Raw genomic sequence first — 16,378 nt, forward strand, 5'->3', positions numbered from 1 at the left:
AGTTTCTGGGTTTGGGGAAGGCCAGGTGTTGATCTAAGCTTGCTGGGAGGTTCACGGTTGAAGAGATCTCAGTCCGGGCCAGGAAATGGGTAAGACGGTGGTGAGGGCCAGGTGAGCAGGTGGCTTTGTTTTCTCTTTGCTCACCCTTCGGCTGGTTTGGGAGGAAGCGGCTGTGGGGAAGACTCACCTGCAGACCAGAGTTGCGATGATGACGCACCAGGCGGTGCAGCAACAATCTGCGTTCAGCTGCTCTTCTGTCTTGCGGTGGCGACAACACAACCAGAAGGAATAGAAGAGGAGGAAGAGGAGATCCAGAGCGAGGCAGGACAGAGCAACGCCACCCAGCAACAACAGGGCCTGAGGGAGGGAGAGAAGCAGATGTTTATTGCGAGATGGTACACAGAGCAGTCCCCGATTTCTGAGTGCAACGTCTTTCTCTGCAGGATGCAGAAGTACCCACCAGCTGCACTTGGCAACAAACCCTAATTCAGAGCCATAAAAATCTGGGAACCCAGAAACTGCACCCATGCAGGCCAAAGAGAAAAGCTGCGCACAGACTGCTGCAGCCGCCTTCCCTGGGTTCCCCGCACAGGTTGCTTCATGCAAGGTGTGTGCACCGATCCAGACTCCTCCACTTGCGAGCAGGTGAACACCTCATGTGCCAAACAAGGAGCAAAATGCATTCTGGCGTTACTGCGCAGCAACGTCCAAATTTTAAACCAGCAGCGCTAGCACTTTGACAGGGGTTTGACAAATGCGTTTGGATTTTAAGCCTGAGGGCAGGGCTGTCTTTTCTTTTGGTATGTAAAAGTGTTTAGTAGGATTCTTGGTTTTCTTAAAAACAAACAAACAGACAACCCACCAAATTGACACCTGCATAAATATATTCACGAGAGGGGAAAGCTATTTAGAATTCAGTTTTTCTCCCTTCTGCATTAAATGAAGATTCCATTCCATAGAATTGCAAATGCAACCCAGAGTTACATTTTAAACTAAAATATTCAAATGGGTGGGCTTTAGAATCAAACATGACAAAATGAGTTGGGTACGAGATTCTATCCGAGGTGCAGATAGTAAACACTCACATGACACCAATATGGCAAACAGGTCCCTGAACTTGAATTATCTAAAGCAGCTTCCCCAACCTCGTGGCCGCCCTCAGAGGCACTTGGACTGCAATTCCCAGAATTCCCATCCAGCAGGGCAACTGACTGGGGGATTCTGGGTGTTGCAGTCCAAATGTGTCTGGAAAGCACAAGGTTGGGGAAAGCTGATCTAACGAGGGAGCACCAAATATTTGTAAGTCAGTGTGGTGTGGGGAACTCGGGAAAACTGGGTTCTTGTCACTCAGCCATGAAGTCCATTGGTGACTTTTGACCAACCAGACTCACAGCCCAACCTACCTCACAGGGTTGTTGTTATGACAGAACAGAACTGTGTGAGCTGCGTGAATGCTCACGAGAGGAAAAAGCTGGGTTGTAAATGCAATAGGAGAAGGAGAAGATGACAAAGCAGCAGCCTTCCTCAGTTTGGTGCTTTCCAGATGCGTTGGACTCAAACCAGGGGATGCTGAGTTAGGGCAGACCTGAAGAGTACCACCTCTCCTACTCAGGAATAGGAGAAGAGTCTTTTGCACAGCCCCCTCTTTATGTGCCACGTCTGAAAGCGAAGAATGTTCTTTACAGTAACTTAATTTGGGCTCTTAATAATTGAAATACGATAAGCACTTAGTCAGGACTCAGACGACAGGCATTTCAACCTACCAATCTGCAGGGGATATGTTTAAACCCTTGCCCCCATCTCAGGTTACAGGCCAGAAAGCAGGCCTCTCATTCCATTGCGTAATTTTGATAACGTCCAATAGCCCAAACCCTCTGAGCAGTTCCCAACCACTGAAACTATAAAGCGCAGCATAAACCGTGCTACAGAAGTTTAACATGCCAAATGAAAGAGCAGTAACAGCCGAGGTGAAATCTGGCAGCAGTGCAAAGAGTCCAAAAGAAAACTTTCCCCAACCCTTTTTAAATGCCAAACCTTTTTCAAAAACCATTTTTTAAAAAATGCCAGGCCTTCCCCGGGCCATGCAGGACAGTCTGCTAAGTCCCTCGCTGCTCTGGGGCACTTCTCTGCCCCCTCGTTACAGCATCTTCTTCCTGGATTAACTTCGCCGGCATATCCAAGCCAACAAAGGACCACATCACAAAAGGGAAGATGCCCTGACGCCACACTGCCAAACAGAGTTTGCTACCAAGAGTGAGGTGAGGGCCACACTGCCAGAATAAGTAAAACAACCCCATGAATTGGCTTAGTTCATCTGCAACACGCTTGGCAGTCCTTAAACGCTCCTCCATCTAATACCCAGTCATAGCCTGGCATTACATTAGTGCATCAATCCACTACGAGGCATACGACTTTCATTTCATCGCTCAAATTCTTCCATTTTCTGTGCTTTACGTGTGGGGCAAAGCAACCTTTCCTTCAGCTTGAAGTACTTGCCATTCAGACCTGAATCTGGAAGTCACTGACAGCAAAATGTGACCAACTTGCAACTTGGCTTAGAAACTTGGGAGGGAGTTTGGCTGACTTGTGCCAATCCAGTTACATGAATAGCTTTCAGTCCTCAAACAAATCCGTCTCCGAAAGTGCAGAGGTAGGGATTTTATTTTGAATCCGCTGCATCTGCTGCCCTTCTCCTCCTGCAATACTGAGAAAATTACAGCTAAACACTTGCAGTTTTCACAATAAGATTACTTCCTTAGCCAAATACTGGCTTTCGACATCTATGTGAAGTCATGGGGAGAAGATATCTGCCATTTGGGGCAGCAAGAACACCAAGGACTGGTAGTTTGATCTCTCTCTTCCACCTAAGACTCCGATGGAGCCAGGAGAGCCCCTGAATGCAGGGCTGGAACAAACTAGGACGCACAGGAGGAAGTGGGAGCGATGGAGGCTCTGTGCACTGGGACGTCGGCACAGAACTGGTTGTGGATTGGCTTGTTGTGGGGCTGCGATGGAGAGCAGGCAGAGGAAGAGGATGTAAGCTGCTTTGAGTGCTAAGGAAAAAGGTGGGGTATGAATCTAATAAGTCCATCGATTAAGCAAATAAATGTTCTTTATAACACAGAGGCAACCACCAAGGGAGACGACCAGGCCGCTTGGCCTCTTCCTGCTTATTCTGGCCAGCCACAGATCTGCGATGCTTCTGACGGAGCTCTTTGCCAGGTCTCCTATCCCATATCTCTGGACAGGCTGGGAACCAGTCACCTGTTCTTGCGCATTCAAATCTTAGGGTCTCTGCCCAAGGCCCTTCCACCTGCATTTCACCTCTATGCCTGCCACGGGGTGGAGAAGAGGGAAGGGTGGGGGGAACACAAACTGGAATACTTTTTGTAAACGCGGTGGGGGTTAAATGCCTGCTGCTATTCAGCTGGTGCATATGCCGCATACAAGTTTAATTCGGTCCTTAGGGTATGACCTGGGGGTTTCTTCCATCAGGAATAGCAAACTCCACCCGTACAATTCAACAGGGTCTGAGCTGCTCTTATGTAACACAGATCCTCTGCAGACCAACCAGGTAGGAAAGGGGAACCCCTCCCTCTGGACAAAGGCCATTCGTTCGGCACTCCCACATCGCCACAGACTAAATCATCATTAAACGAAGCTGAGCCTAAGCCTGGCAGGTCGTTGGCCTCACAGGGGCCGCTCAAAGATGGGTGCCACACTGGGGATGCCTGGCATTTCCCGCCATGCAGCTTGGCTTCGACACAGGAATACCGAGGCAGGGCAAAGCAGTGGGGGGGGGGGAGGAGAGAAGATACTTCCACAAAATACTCCAAATAGCTAGATTACGAAATTCAGCATCAGCTTCTATGTGCAATCTGTGCGCACAGCGGACCCCCATCATTCGAGTGAGACTGGCAGCTCGGCAAGTCGGCCTCCAGGGAGTTCTTTCATGAACGGCAGAAACAGAAGGTGTGTGATTAGCATTATCTCCTCATGGGAGAATAATGCCATCAAGTTCATGACATATGGGGACATACCGTAAGGTCTTTCGCTCCCTTTATGGACAGTGCGCTCTATTGGCTTGCGAGCCCCTGCGATGGGGTGGGGGTGGAACGGAGCCTCACCCCATGTTACGGAGAAGGTTACAGAGAAGGGACGTTTATCTAATCCCCAGATTTATGGGGAGAGCGACATTTAGACGAAGGACTCCCAGGCACAGCTGGGAACTGTTCCCCAGTGTGGTAACTGGGCAGCCGAAGAAGAGGGGAAGTGAGGGCCCAAGAGCAGAAGCTGCAGGGCGTTGTGTCCCTGAAGAGGACTGCTCCTTTGCAGCAGGGTGGCCTGGGATATGCAAACACAGCTAGGAGACAGAATCGCATTTGATATGCATTCACTTTTCTGTCAAGATCAAGCTCACACTGGCTATCAACAAACACCGATGCAAAACAAAACCTTAATTGAAATAGAACCTGCAGGCAGATGCATTCAAACAGAACCGCTGGAGAAGCAGACAGCACTCAAAGGATCCTTTCAGTGACAGACCAGCTTATACCTCAAAGGCCTGTCTGAGAAATGGCTTTGTCTTTTAAAAAAACAGACAACGGGGAAGGGGCCAAGCTGGCCTCTCTTGGCTGGGAGCTCCAGAGCAGCCCCTGAGAAGACATTTCCTCATGCCCCCACCAAGAGTGCCTCCAAGTGGGTCTTCACCAAAATCCCAGGCTTGCTTAGAAAGCCTGCCGTAGCTGCAGCTTCTTTGGAGCCAATTTGCTGCAATTTATTCATGCAGGTGTTTAAAATATGAAAAATACATTACAATCTCCATCTTTAAAGGAAATGGAACCTTTTAAGATAGTTGCCACTCCACCCCCATCCAATAAATAATTGGAAAAGCATTACAAAAAAAGCAGTGGATGGAAATCCATTATCTGAAAAGCTATGAGTTGCTTATTTTTCCTACATCCACCTTGCACAATAATATAACTGGAAATGTATTTTTAAAAATAAATTGCCAGGGAAAATTATGGGGAAAAGAAAGCACATCTGCTGGATGCGGAAAGTGGGGGAAGGAGAAATCCGGCGATGTTCAGCACTACCGGAACATTGCAATGGAAATCTAGTGGGAGAGAAGTTTATTTCCCTGTTAAATAAGAGTGCATCAGACAATATGGCTCTGCTTGCGTCAGAAACACAATTAAGAGGATAAAAGTGGCCATCTAAAACAAAAGGTTAGGATTCTTGATGCTGAATTTGACTGTTAGCAGGGGCTTCCTGTGGTTTTCCTAGCCCTGCCTATGAGACTGAGGCACTCCCGCTTCAGACACGTCACGTCATCAGGAAGTGAGACTCCCAAGAAAAGACAATCATGCTAGAGAAAGTGGAAGGCGGAAGATGGGAAGGAAGATCGAACAGGAGATGGTGGGAATCCAGCAAGGAAGCTGCAGCCTTGAACTTGGAAGAGCTGAATGGAGCTGGCATAGATAGGACATTTTGAAGGACTTCCACTCATAGGGTGGCCCCAAGCTGGAGATGACTTGGTGGCACATATCAGTGACAACCTGGGGATCGCCAGGATTAAACCTGGGACCTGCTTGTAGAGGAGCTAATTCACTGCTGAGCTGGGTCCTTCCTTTACCATGTATCCACAAGCATGTCCAGTGGCCCAAAAGACTTCATATGATAATGGTGCTTCCTGGATTTTTTTTTTTTTTTGAGGGGGAGGGATGGAAGGGAGGTGTCTAGAGGATGAAGAGGAGTGCAATTGTCCGCACCTACATCTCCTCCCTGCTAGACAAGAGCGTTGAGATTCAAGGCTAGTGGCCAATTCCAAACCGAAGTACTTAACTGCCAGAAAGCTGGGGGGAAGCTGGTGTCTGGAGAGTAGGAAAAGGAAAAGTGCGACCCTTTACTGCCCTCCTAGAACCCCCCTATATGGAACGGACAGGGGAAGCTTTGCAAATGCTAGTAGTGTCCATCTCCCAGTCCTAATCCACCCCCTTTCCAAAATACAGACGATGCACCATGGAGTGAGAGGAACTAGGAAGAGGCCTGGCAGGCTTAATGTCCAGCTTTGATCCTTCCCCACCACCTTCAATGTTATGGCTCAGCTGCTCTCCGCATTCTGGAAAACGCAGGAACCAACGGCCCTGTTAGAGCTCCCCTCTTTCTACTCTTGGGCACACAAGCCTAACTCTGCCTATTTGGGGAGGCCCTTGACTATGCAGAAGTCACAATTTCATTTTCAGGTAGCGAGGCAAGTGGGAAGGGGAACCTTTTTTGGAAGCTCCAGAAATTCCAGCTCAAACTTCAGGTCCAGACAGCGGGAAAATTACTGAAGGAATACCATGGTGCTCTCTGAATGCAGAAGGAGTGTGTACCAGTTGCAACTCAAAAGGGAAAGCATTCCAGAAACTGAGAGCGACGGAGGCAGAAACCCGTTTCCATGTGCCCAAATCCCAGGCCTCTGCCCTCAAAATAACCTTTCCTGCTGATCTCAGTAGCCAAGCATCCTCTGATAGGACCTTTGGAGCTCTAAATGATGAAACAGCAACTTAAACTGAGCTCTAAAGGTTAAACCCAACCAAGGAACGGATATCAACCGCTGTTAAGGTTAGCCACATTCCTCACTTAGCCAGAAGGGTAATTAGCAAGCTTTACATCCTGGTTAAGTGAGTAAGCTAGTCAGCCTTAACTGTGGTTATGCCGATGCCAACGCATCCCTTAACCGCAGGAGGGGAAAATCAGGGAATGGAAGTTGTGTTAAGTCTGCATGAGTCACCGGGGACAGAATAAGCAAACAGGGATCTGAGTACAAGTTTCCTCGCTCCGGTCTCATGACTGGACCACCGTGGGTTTTGCATAAGCATACCTGCCTTTTAAAAATCAAACATACTTTATACACACAGAGAGATGAGCTCATCTTCTGGATGATGACCAGGAGATGCAGAGAGAAGCGGCCTGAATGTTTTAAACCCACATCTAAGGCCTTCAGGCCGTTGGAACAGCAGCAATGGGTTTGCAGCTGAGTGCAAGAAGAACGCCCAGCTTTTCCGAGGCTGGATTCGGTACCCGGTCAAGCTGTGAGCTGCGGCATGAACTGCTGTGTGGACTGCGAGGCGGCCTCAGTCACACACAGGCAAAGGAGATTCAGCTGTTTTGCAACACATTCCAGATAAGGAGCCATGTTTGTCTACAGAAATAATGCGCCTTCTCAAGTACTGCCATGTTGGAGAGGCTAATTGGTTTGCTGTAGTTTGAGGATTAGCAAACAGCGACCGACTCTTCATTTTTACCAAGGCAGAGGCACAAACAGAATCCGGGACACTGCTCCGAAGATGGATTGAGTTGTCAGATAGGATGGAAATGTTTTAAAAGAAAGCAATTGCTCAAAGATCCTACATAGAACTGATCATGTGCAGGGGTCTGCCAAAGAAGAAAGCTGGTTTAAATACCAGTTGCTTCTCAACTAGAACCTGAGCTTTTCAGCTACATCATTTCTGAAATCTAGAGGGGACCACAAGCGAGGCCCAGCCATACAAGACTTCGGGCAGCTAGTCGTGACTCACAACTGGGCCAAGCCCCAACCTGCCCGTTTTCCTTCTTGAGAGACAGGAGAAAACATCCAGGCGGGCATCTGGAAAGGTCTCATGCTGCAGTGTGAAGTTAAGAAGAGGCAGAACTGGCAACTTTATGGGGGAATGCACAACAGAGACAAAACAACGGTGGTTTTAATTATTAGAGGGAAGACTTTGCTGAGACTGGAGTGAGCGGCAAGGTCTGGGCAAGGCAAACTTGGGCAATGGCGCCCGTTCTGGCTGGAAAGTTTCGTGGGATTTGGAGAAAAAGCTTCTCTTGCTCCTGCTTCTGTCTAACAGGGATGGGGAACTTGTGGCCGCCTGGATGTTGATGGAGCTCTGCTCTTGTTCTCCCTTCCTCCCAGGGAACTGCTGCAGCTGCCGCTCAAAGACACAAAACCCACGTGTGTGATGGGCAGAGCCCACGAAGAGGAACCCAAGGCAGTGGCAACCCCGGCGGCCTAGGAATAGGGCCAGCAACCTCGAAATCACCACTGGCGAGCCTCAAGGGCAGCGGACGCAGCTAGCCTGATTCCGAATCTGTCCTGCTAGCCTACAACACGGGGTGGAGGAAGCACCTCCCAGGAGAAAAATGCTAGGAAGGAGCATCGCAACCAGCTTCTAATCCAGGAGTTCGGATGGGATTGTGAGTCTCAAGAGAACAGCCCCCTTCTCCGCCCTCCTTGCAATGCCCACCCTGCTGCGGCACTTCAGCGAGGAGGAATCAGCTCCATCTGCGCTTAGCAGCCACACGGAACTGAAACCTTCCATGCATCACATTTAAAGCGGGTGATTTTGATCACGTCTCTGATGCGATCATGTGCCACGCTCCTTCCGATGCGCTGCCTGAAATCAGCGGGTGCCAATCTTTCTGTCACTTACCTTAAATATGTCACTTGCTGTCATGAGCCTAATGTAATTGTATTATGTTTTATTTTATTTTATTTTATTGTATTTGTATTATTTGTATAATGGATTTGTATTATTTGTATTATGTATTTGTATTATTTGTATTGTGTATTTGTATTATTTGCATTATGTATTTGTATTTGTTTTATTTTATTTTTCTTATTTATGTAAGCCGTCCTGAGGCTATGAGGAAGGACGACATACAAATACTCTAAACAAACAAACAAACAAATGGGTATGTGTCCCACCGGATGGAGTAGGCAGGATTTTTACGCTGGGATTTGTGTGTTGAGGCATTAAAAGTACAGTGAGAATCGTTTCTGAAAGCTTAATTTTTACCCACCTGCTTTTTTAACGTTCCTTCCCACCACAAACACTGAATATTATCGTTCTTTCTTTACACCAGAGCAAGGCTGTACTTGCAATCAGCGCTTTCTATCAGTAAAGCTTCCCTGTACCCGAAGCTTAGTATTATAAAGATGACAGACATTCAGAAAACGGTGCATTTCAAAAGTCAGTACTTTTTGAATATAAATACAGAACTTGATTCTAAACAGGAAGGCATTTTTCAGACTGATATCAATCAATCAATCAATCAATCAATCAATCAAAGATCAAGGGACCAACGCTGGGACCAGTCTATTTGATGGATTGTTTAATCCATGGCAGTTGCTAAGTGTGATGTGAATATTTGCCACCCAGGTGGGGTCTCACAGGTGGGGTCTCACAGGTCACCCAGAAGGCACGGCTGCTTGTCGGGTTACTGAGGGCTATTTAACCCTCCAACAAGCCAAGCTGCCCAGTGTCCAGATCCATCAAGCCTGCGTTGGCACCGAAACAAACCACTGTGGTTTCTTTAAGACGCAGGGGCCGTGCAGACCAGGTCACTGTTCTCCAGCAGGCAGGAGACAGATTAAAAGAACTGCCAAGACCTACCGCCGTCACAGCTGGGGTCTATATTTTTGAATCATGGAGAAAGCTTACAGCCTCATTAACCACTTTCTTTGGTACTGCAGGGCCTGCCAGAGGGAGCTCCCTGCAGCAAAAGGCCTCATGCGGAGCCTTTCTAGAAAGAATTAGGACTTCTGGCTGCATTTAAGCATGAGAGAGTTTGAATGTCCTCTCTTTCTACAGCCACAGACATGGTTTCGAAAGCCAACAATATGAAACTTGTCTTTCTGTAATCAAAATGCAAAGGGGTATTTTCATGTAAAGAAAATTCTGGGATTGATCAAACGGAATACTGCCAGAATGGCTTCAAATCCAGGGTTAAAAATTGCAGCTTGGATGGGGGAGGTTTTGTACAATCTACAGAATTCTATCAAGAGGTTTAAAATCCCACCAGTCTTCTTGAAAATAAGGTTTTCAGGTCCCAAACTTTCATGTCATGCCAATGAAGAAGAAAGTCCAACTACTTTGATCCTAATAATAATCAAGATGCCTAAATGACTGAAGCAGCTACGCTTGCAAAACAGATTTTCCCTGAACATGCTGAAAGCTGCCAAATATTGGGGAGAACAAAAACAGGCTTTGCGCGTAGCCAAAAGTTCCACTCAGATGCACATTCCAATTATAACAAAAATAACTTGACAAAAGAGACGATTCCAGAAGCAGGCCTGATCCAGCTAACTGACGGTTACTTCATTAAGCTTATGAGATGGCTCTAACTGACGCATGTCTGAGCACGAACAGCTGTCCAAAACCCCCGTGCCAGTCCACTGCACCGGAAAGCGATTCTGTAGATATGTATTAATCACTTCCAGAGAACCACACGGTGTTCATTCCACACATCGACACCCGTGTACCTTTATTTGCAGAATCATGTAATAGGAGAGTTGGAAGGGGCCATGAAGGCCATTGGGGCCACCCCCCCCCCCCCCCGCTGTTGCAGGACACCACGTCACCCCACCCCACTCAGATGGCTGTCCAAGTTCTTTATTGCACAGCTGTGCTCAACAGTCGCCACTTAACTGTTAGAAAGGACTAAACAGGAAACTATTCCTCCCTCTTATAGGAATCAACCAGCCCTACAACAAACCAATCCCGATCTTCAGCATGTTCTGGGGACAAATGTTTGCCGAATGGTGTTGCACTGATTTGCACCATGTGCCAAGCAAGACAGATCTATTCCTTATGTTGCCCTCCTGGACTGCAGTGTAGCAAGAAAATATGCAATATGATTTGCTTGTTTGTCTATTTATTATATTTATATCCCACCTTGGCCACACTGGGAACTCAAGGTGGCTCCATGTGCTGTCCAGATGGTCTCCCCTCCAGGCTCAAGCTGGCCCCAGAGTTGCTTAGCTTCAACATGTCGGATGCCTGATGTGCCTTCAGACCACTCAAGCAGGAGATGATCCGGCACTTTCTTTGCTTAAGAGTTGCTAAGTCCTGCCCAGATCAGAAAATGGCTTCCGGCTTATCATGCTGTGGCATTCCAGCAATCAACGGCAGCCACGTTCACCACAACCTACATGGGGGTTGCTGTAGATAAACTTCCACCTTTGGACCACCGCACACTCCAGTTCTGGGCGTCATTTCCTGATCAGCAATTGCCGCAAGTGAAAACCATAGTTTCCTTCCAAATCAGTATCAGAAACCAAGTTCAAATCACAACCTCTGATTCCGGCAGGAGAACAAACACCTGTCTGCACTCACCACAGTTTACCCAGCACAGGTGTCATGATAATGGTATGGTGAACCACAATCTGGGAAAGAATTAAACCCATTAAACTTGGGTTTAATGGCAGGCTGGTGGGAGCACAAGCTCTGGGCTCTTCTGCGTACCTCAGCAAACCGAGAGATGATGCAAGTTTTGATTGTTTGCAAAGCAAGACCTTGAAACTGGTATCCAGTGTGTTAGACAGTTGTTGGATCAATTTACATGAGGCCGATTGTCCTAACAGGGCTAAATGTTCAAACAAGGGAAAGCTACGGCTTCCAAAAGCAGAGAGAGTCCAATCACAGCCCTTCACAAAGAACTGACCGGAACAAGATCTGTGGACTCGAGATCAAAAGCACTCGTTTGATGTAGTGTGAAACCTGCTTGGCATCCCTGTGAGATCAGTCGTCTATTTGAGTTCACAAGCCACTCGGATGAAGTCAGCACTCAAGGCAAGACACACGCTCCAAGCTCCCTTTCTCCACAAAAAGTGGATTAAGAAAATACGTGGATGCTTCACTCGGAGAAGGCAAAGCAGATGAGATTTATTCCCTCTTCCCGGACTTGCCACCGGCTGATGAATTTCACAGCTGCGCAGCTACATGGAAACCTAATGGGGCAAGAGGTCGGCTGCTGGAATGCACTCGGCCCTCCATCCCTCCTCCACACAAGGAGCATGGGCAGGTACCCATGCGCTTTCCCATGCACAGCACATGACCTCTCTCCCTCAGTGGTCGGGGATCCTGGCTGAGGAGACACACGACCTCCACACACAAAAGTACCTGCACAGGTATGACGACAGCCCGGCTGCTCTTTCCCCTTTTCAAGATGCTCCCAAGCTTGAAGAGAAAAACAGATGAGCAAGCGAAGGAGGTCAACACAGATATTCGATGGGAAAAGAAGGTCCACCGCACTGGCTCTTCCTCGGAGCCTGAACCGGCGTCCTTGAGCGGGAAGCAAGGAAGGAGTGGCTCTTCTCTTGCTACCAGTCGGAGCAGATCCATTTCCCATGATGCCATCCCTCCAAGGTGTTGTGGGGAAGTGAAACGATGGCTTGGGGGGTCTACCTGCATCACCACCAGAGATAAACCTCTCCGCTTCCTCCACTCTGTCTGGGGCCACTTCCCAGGGTCTGCCTAAAGAGCCTGGGTCTCCCTGACCTCTTTCATTCCCAACAAGATGGCCTCTTTTTCCCCACTTCCCCAGCGCGATGCTTCCGATGGACAAGCCACAAGCCGGTCGCACCTGCATGGCAACCCGACACTGCAAAAGAAATAAAAGGCCGGGGAGTCCAGAGGCTACAGAGGGTCAGTTCCTTGCAATCACCTCTCATTCCCACCCGTGGCCCCTGGAGAAGGGAAATCTGGAAAAATAAGCTGATGAATAAGATTACCGCATATTAGCAGCTGTGAGAAGCAAGGAATAATGTGATGAAAAACTTGCAGGAGTCAGTGAACGTCATCTATTTTTCTGGCTCAATACAGGCCGAGCCATTTGGCCCCAGAGGCCATGTGATGAAATGGGCTAGGTGCAATTATTCAGTGAAGTTTTGATATCGCTGCATTTTTGGTGTGTGCATTGTTGCTTTTCAAATACAGGTGTGAACTAATACTTATTAATGTAATGCTAATTGCTCAGAGCTCCTTCACGCCCAGAGGGATGCACCGTGGATGCCAAACTGAAACTGATGGAAGTAATGATGTAAATATTGCAGAGGGGAGACATATAGCGAACGAAATAAACACAGATCCCATGTTGCAAGGCTGCAGTCAAATCGTGACTCCTGGGGCAGAAATGGCTGGATTTTTGCGCTTCTGCAAAGGCCAGCTTATGGTGGCCTTGGGGGATGGCCAGAGTAGGTTGCTTAATAAAGCCGAGACCCAGGGCACCTTAGAGATTTAGACTTTAGAGCTGGGCCTAGCCTAAAGTCTAGCCCAACCCTAGGCTTTAGAGCTAGGCCTGAGCAGAGGTGAGTGCCTGAATTCCCAGCAGTTGCACAAACCAGCCTTTTCCTCAACAGAGAGAAAACAAGTTGACGGAAACGCTGGAGCAAGCAGGTGTTGCAGGATTACACGTCATGCCTGTACTTCTTGCAGCGTTGTGTGGCTATCCAACAGCAAAACATCTTTCAGCTGTGCCGGATGATCGAGAAGAGACTATTACTGGTATCCGGCAGTTGCTACTCCATCTTCAGCTGCGCTCTAAACTGACGGGGAATTCCAGGGAGAGCGCACGTGCACACACGGGGAGAGGGGCGAGAAAAGGACACTGCATTTCAGCAGGACCTTGGCATAATTACAAGGTGGCACATGGAGCAGGGTTTCATTAAAAGCTTCCAACAATCACCCCTTTGCATTGCCACCTGTTCCAGACGAGGACAAGTATCTGAGCGCAAGGAGGAGCCCTTCCGCCATCATTCTTACAGCTGTGAATTTCGGGGCTTAAAGGCTTCCCAAGCGATGGCCGGAACCCTCACGAAATTCTGGAGCATCCCGCGATCAGAACAACGCAGTTAGAAATCCCACGGCGAGGCAACACACCACCCCGAGGAGCAGGTTGCATGCCAGAGGGGCGGTTTGCGGCTGGCCAAGCCAAGGGCTGCCCGTGCTGCCTGCGTCTCTCCTGCACGTCTCACTCCCTCTTGTCCCAGTTCGTTTATTTACGCTGAATTTGCGGGAAGCAAGACAAAAACTGGGGAATCCGAGTCAAGGCGCAGTAAGAAAAGACAGCCCAAAGGGAAGACTAAATGAAGACGAAAACATCGAGTATCTTAAATGACCCTGCGAACAAGGAGCGAAATTCCTCAATGCCGGAATGTGGAAGTTTCTTCCATTGCCCAACCCCTATGGACCAGCTTTGGGACTCTGCAGAAACAGAAAAAGGTTCTGTTCCTATGCAAGAAAGGAGATTAAGAGTGGAAATCCTTGATTTGTAAATGTATGCCATTTATTATGAGTAATTTTCTAATTCCTTTGGCAAAGCAAAGAAAGGGTCACGGGTCTGGCTGTGCTTTGGACTTGCTTCACCACAAGCCGCCGACAAAAAGCACTTTCCAAGGGACCGGCAGTATCTGCAGCCCTGCCTCCAACCTGGGGGTATTTTTAGGAATGCGACTCATGTCTTTCAAAATACTTCATGCTGGCACCACCAGAATAATTAGCAGGATGATGCAGGTGCAAGATTATCCGCTGTTTTGACAGAGCTGCGTTTCCTCTGATAATGTGTCAGCGGTCCTTAAGAGAAGTGCACGACATTTTCAGAGCCTTACCCTGCAGCGACGTCGCTCTCCGCTCTGCTCCAGCTCAAGAAATGCCACTTCTTACATTTAAATTGTGATCATCTGCCAGAATTTCAGAATTATTTCTAATGGGTTCTAATGCAAATGTTTATTTGCATGTGTCCAACGGAAGACTAGCATGGTTGAAAGGCAGCTCAGAGATGCAAAAGGGATAACTCGAAGACAGTTTTTCAGGTCAGCATCTTAGGCCAAAGGTAACTTGCGGCCCTCTTAGTGACTGTGCTAAGCCTGATGGGATTTGTAGGCTGCAAAGTCATTAGGTGGAACCCAACCCCCCCCCCCACACACTAGGTTCTACCCTTCTTCTTTGAGAAATACTTGTGTTTGTGAAATCCTTTGTCTTTGGTGAGGTTGACAAGTCATGGCAAATGCTCTCACATCCTGCATCCCGGGGCCACCACAAAGGGGGACCCGTTTCTGGGAACCACCAGCCTAACTTCTGGAGCCAGGACATACCTCTTTCCACTACAGCCATGCCTTCAATCTTGCTGTTGGTTGCTGATGCATATAAAGCCTCTCTTAAGCAGCTATTTTATCCTTTGCTGAGTGGCTTATGCAGGTATGTGCGGACCTGACCGGTAGGCTTTTTCTGTGCATTCCTCTGTCGAACAGGTGCATGTCAAAGGCTGGGTTAGTTCGCATGCCTGCAGGTGCTACAGCAATTAAGAGCAGTGGCCGGCTGGCTCCATTACCTGACCTACTTTCCTTCACCCTTTCTGCTTAAAATATACTTAAGCGCTGCTGTGTGCTGCCTCACCCAATAAATAAGACCCCGATGGCATAAACAATAAAACTTCTTTCTGGCAATCTTTTTTGCATAGCCTGAAAGAAAACATTGAGATTGGGCTTATTTATCAGGACTATTATGTCTCCAGAGAGTGCAGGAAAACAGTTTCACTGATAAAGCAACAGGAAAGGTGGAGACAGTGAGTGGATCGTGCATCTTCTTTATAAAAGCTCATCTTTCTTCACAAGAGGTGAAAGGTTGGAAACAAGCTTCTACATTTAATCAATTTGAGCAAGACACCCAGATAAAGAGAGTAAAACTGCTGCCAAATGAGAACTTGGAAATATCTCTGTCAGTGACACCATAAGCGTTATTTAACAGCGATATTATGATGGTGCTCCTCTGACTTCCCTGTAGGAAAAAGGCAGTTTAATTACTGCTTGCATTGTTTGTGTACATACAGAAAAGTAATCACAGTGAGTGTGGAAAGTTAGCCTGAGGCCTTCTCTACCTGAGCATGGATTCATCAGTTTCTAAAATGGAGCCAGTTCAGTTACAACCACAAAATCAGCTTAGTATCTTCTCTATTTATATAAAGTGGTTTAAAATGGTGTGCACTGGATCCAACTTCACAAAGACTCCAAGAAGGAAGAAGTATGGACTGCAACAGCTGCAGCTTTTATTTAATATCTTGAGTCATTAATTTATGTCTTTAACACAAAAGCAAAAACCAAGCAACAATGCTCTATTTCAGCCTTCCCCAAACTTGTGCCTTCCAGAGACGTTTGGACTGCAATGCCCAGAATTCCCAGTCCATGGCCCTGCTGGATGGGAATTCTGGGAGGGGTGGTCCAAATGCCTCTGAAAGCCACCAGGCTGGGAAACAGGGTTCTATTTCATTATGTAATTTAATTTACTAGCTTCTTTTCTTCCTAGACATTAAAACTTCCTATTCCATTCATAAAGTCCTACATGGCTTGAGATGGAAACACAATAAATGAAAGGTAGAAGATTCATGCTTCAGTTTTTACTGATGGAATAATTCTCCCTTTCTCCAGATATTTCCAACCTCTTTTACACCCTGCCCTAGTATACATAGAAAAACTATGTTTGGAAAAACCCGTGAACCCAGGCAGTTAAATTTTATTCACTCCTTGATCAAAGTTCATTCTCCTCACACACTTTTACAATCCATTTCTCTGGAAAGA

General features: G+C 47.5%; 1 protein-coding gene across 6 annotated transcripts in view; it reads right to left on the reverse strand.

The window, feature by feature from the left end:
* TTYH3 (tweety family member 3) overlaps nt 1-16,378 on the reverse strand; it is a 72,518-nt gene that overhangs the window by 39,473 nt on the left and 16,667 nt on the right. For 2 of the 6 annotated variants that reach the window (XM_044433178.1, XM_044433175.1), the window contains exon 2: nt 188-357. In XM_044433178.1, coding sequence (XP_044289113.1) covers nt 188-357 — 170 coding nt within the window. Of the gene's footprint in view, nt 1-187; nt 3,630-16,378 lie in introns of those variants that run through there. The other 4 variants (XM_044433173.1, XM_044433174.1, XM_044433176.1 and 1 more) reach the window with 4 other exon arrangements.

The sequence above is a fragment of the Varanus komodoensis genome, unplaced genomic scaffold (genome assembly GCF_004798865.1).
Source record: "Varanus komodoensis strain SLA01 unplaced genomic scaffold, ASM479886v1 scaffold26, whole genome shotgun sequence".
NCBI classification, from domain to species: domain Eukaryota; kingdom Metazoa; phylum Chordata; class Lepidosauria; order Squamata; family Varanidae; genus Varanus; species Varanus komodoensis.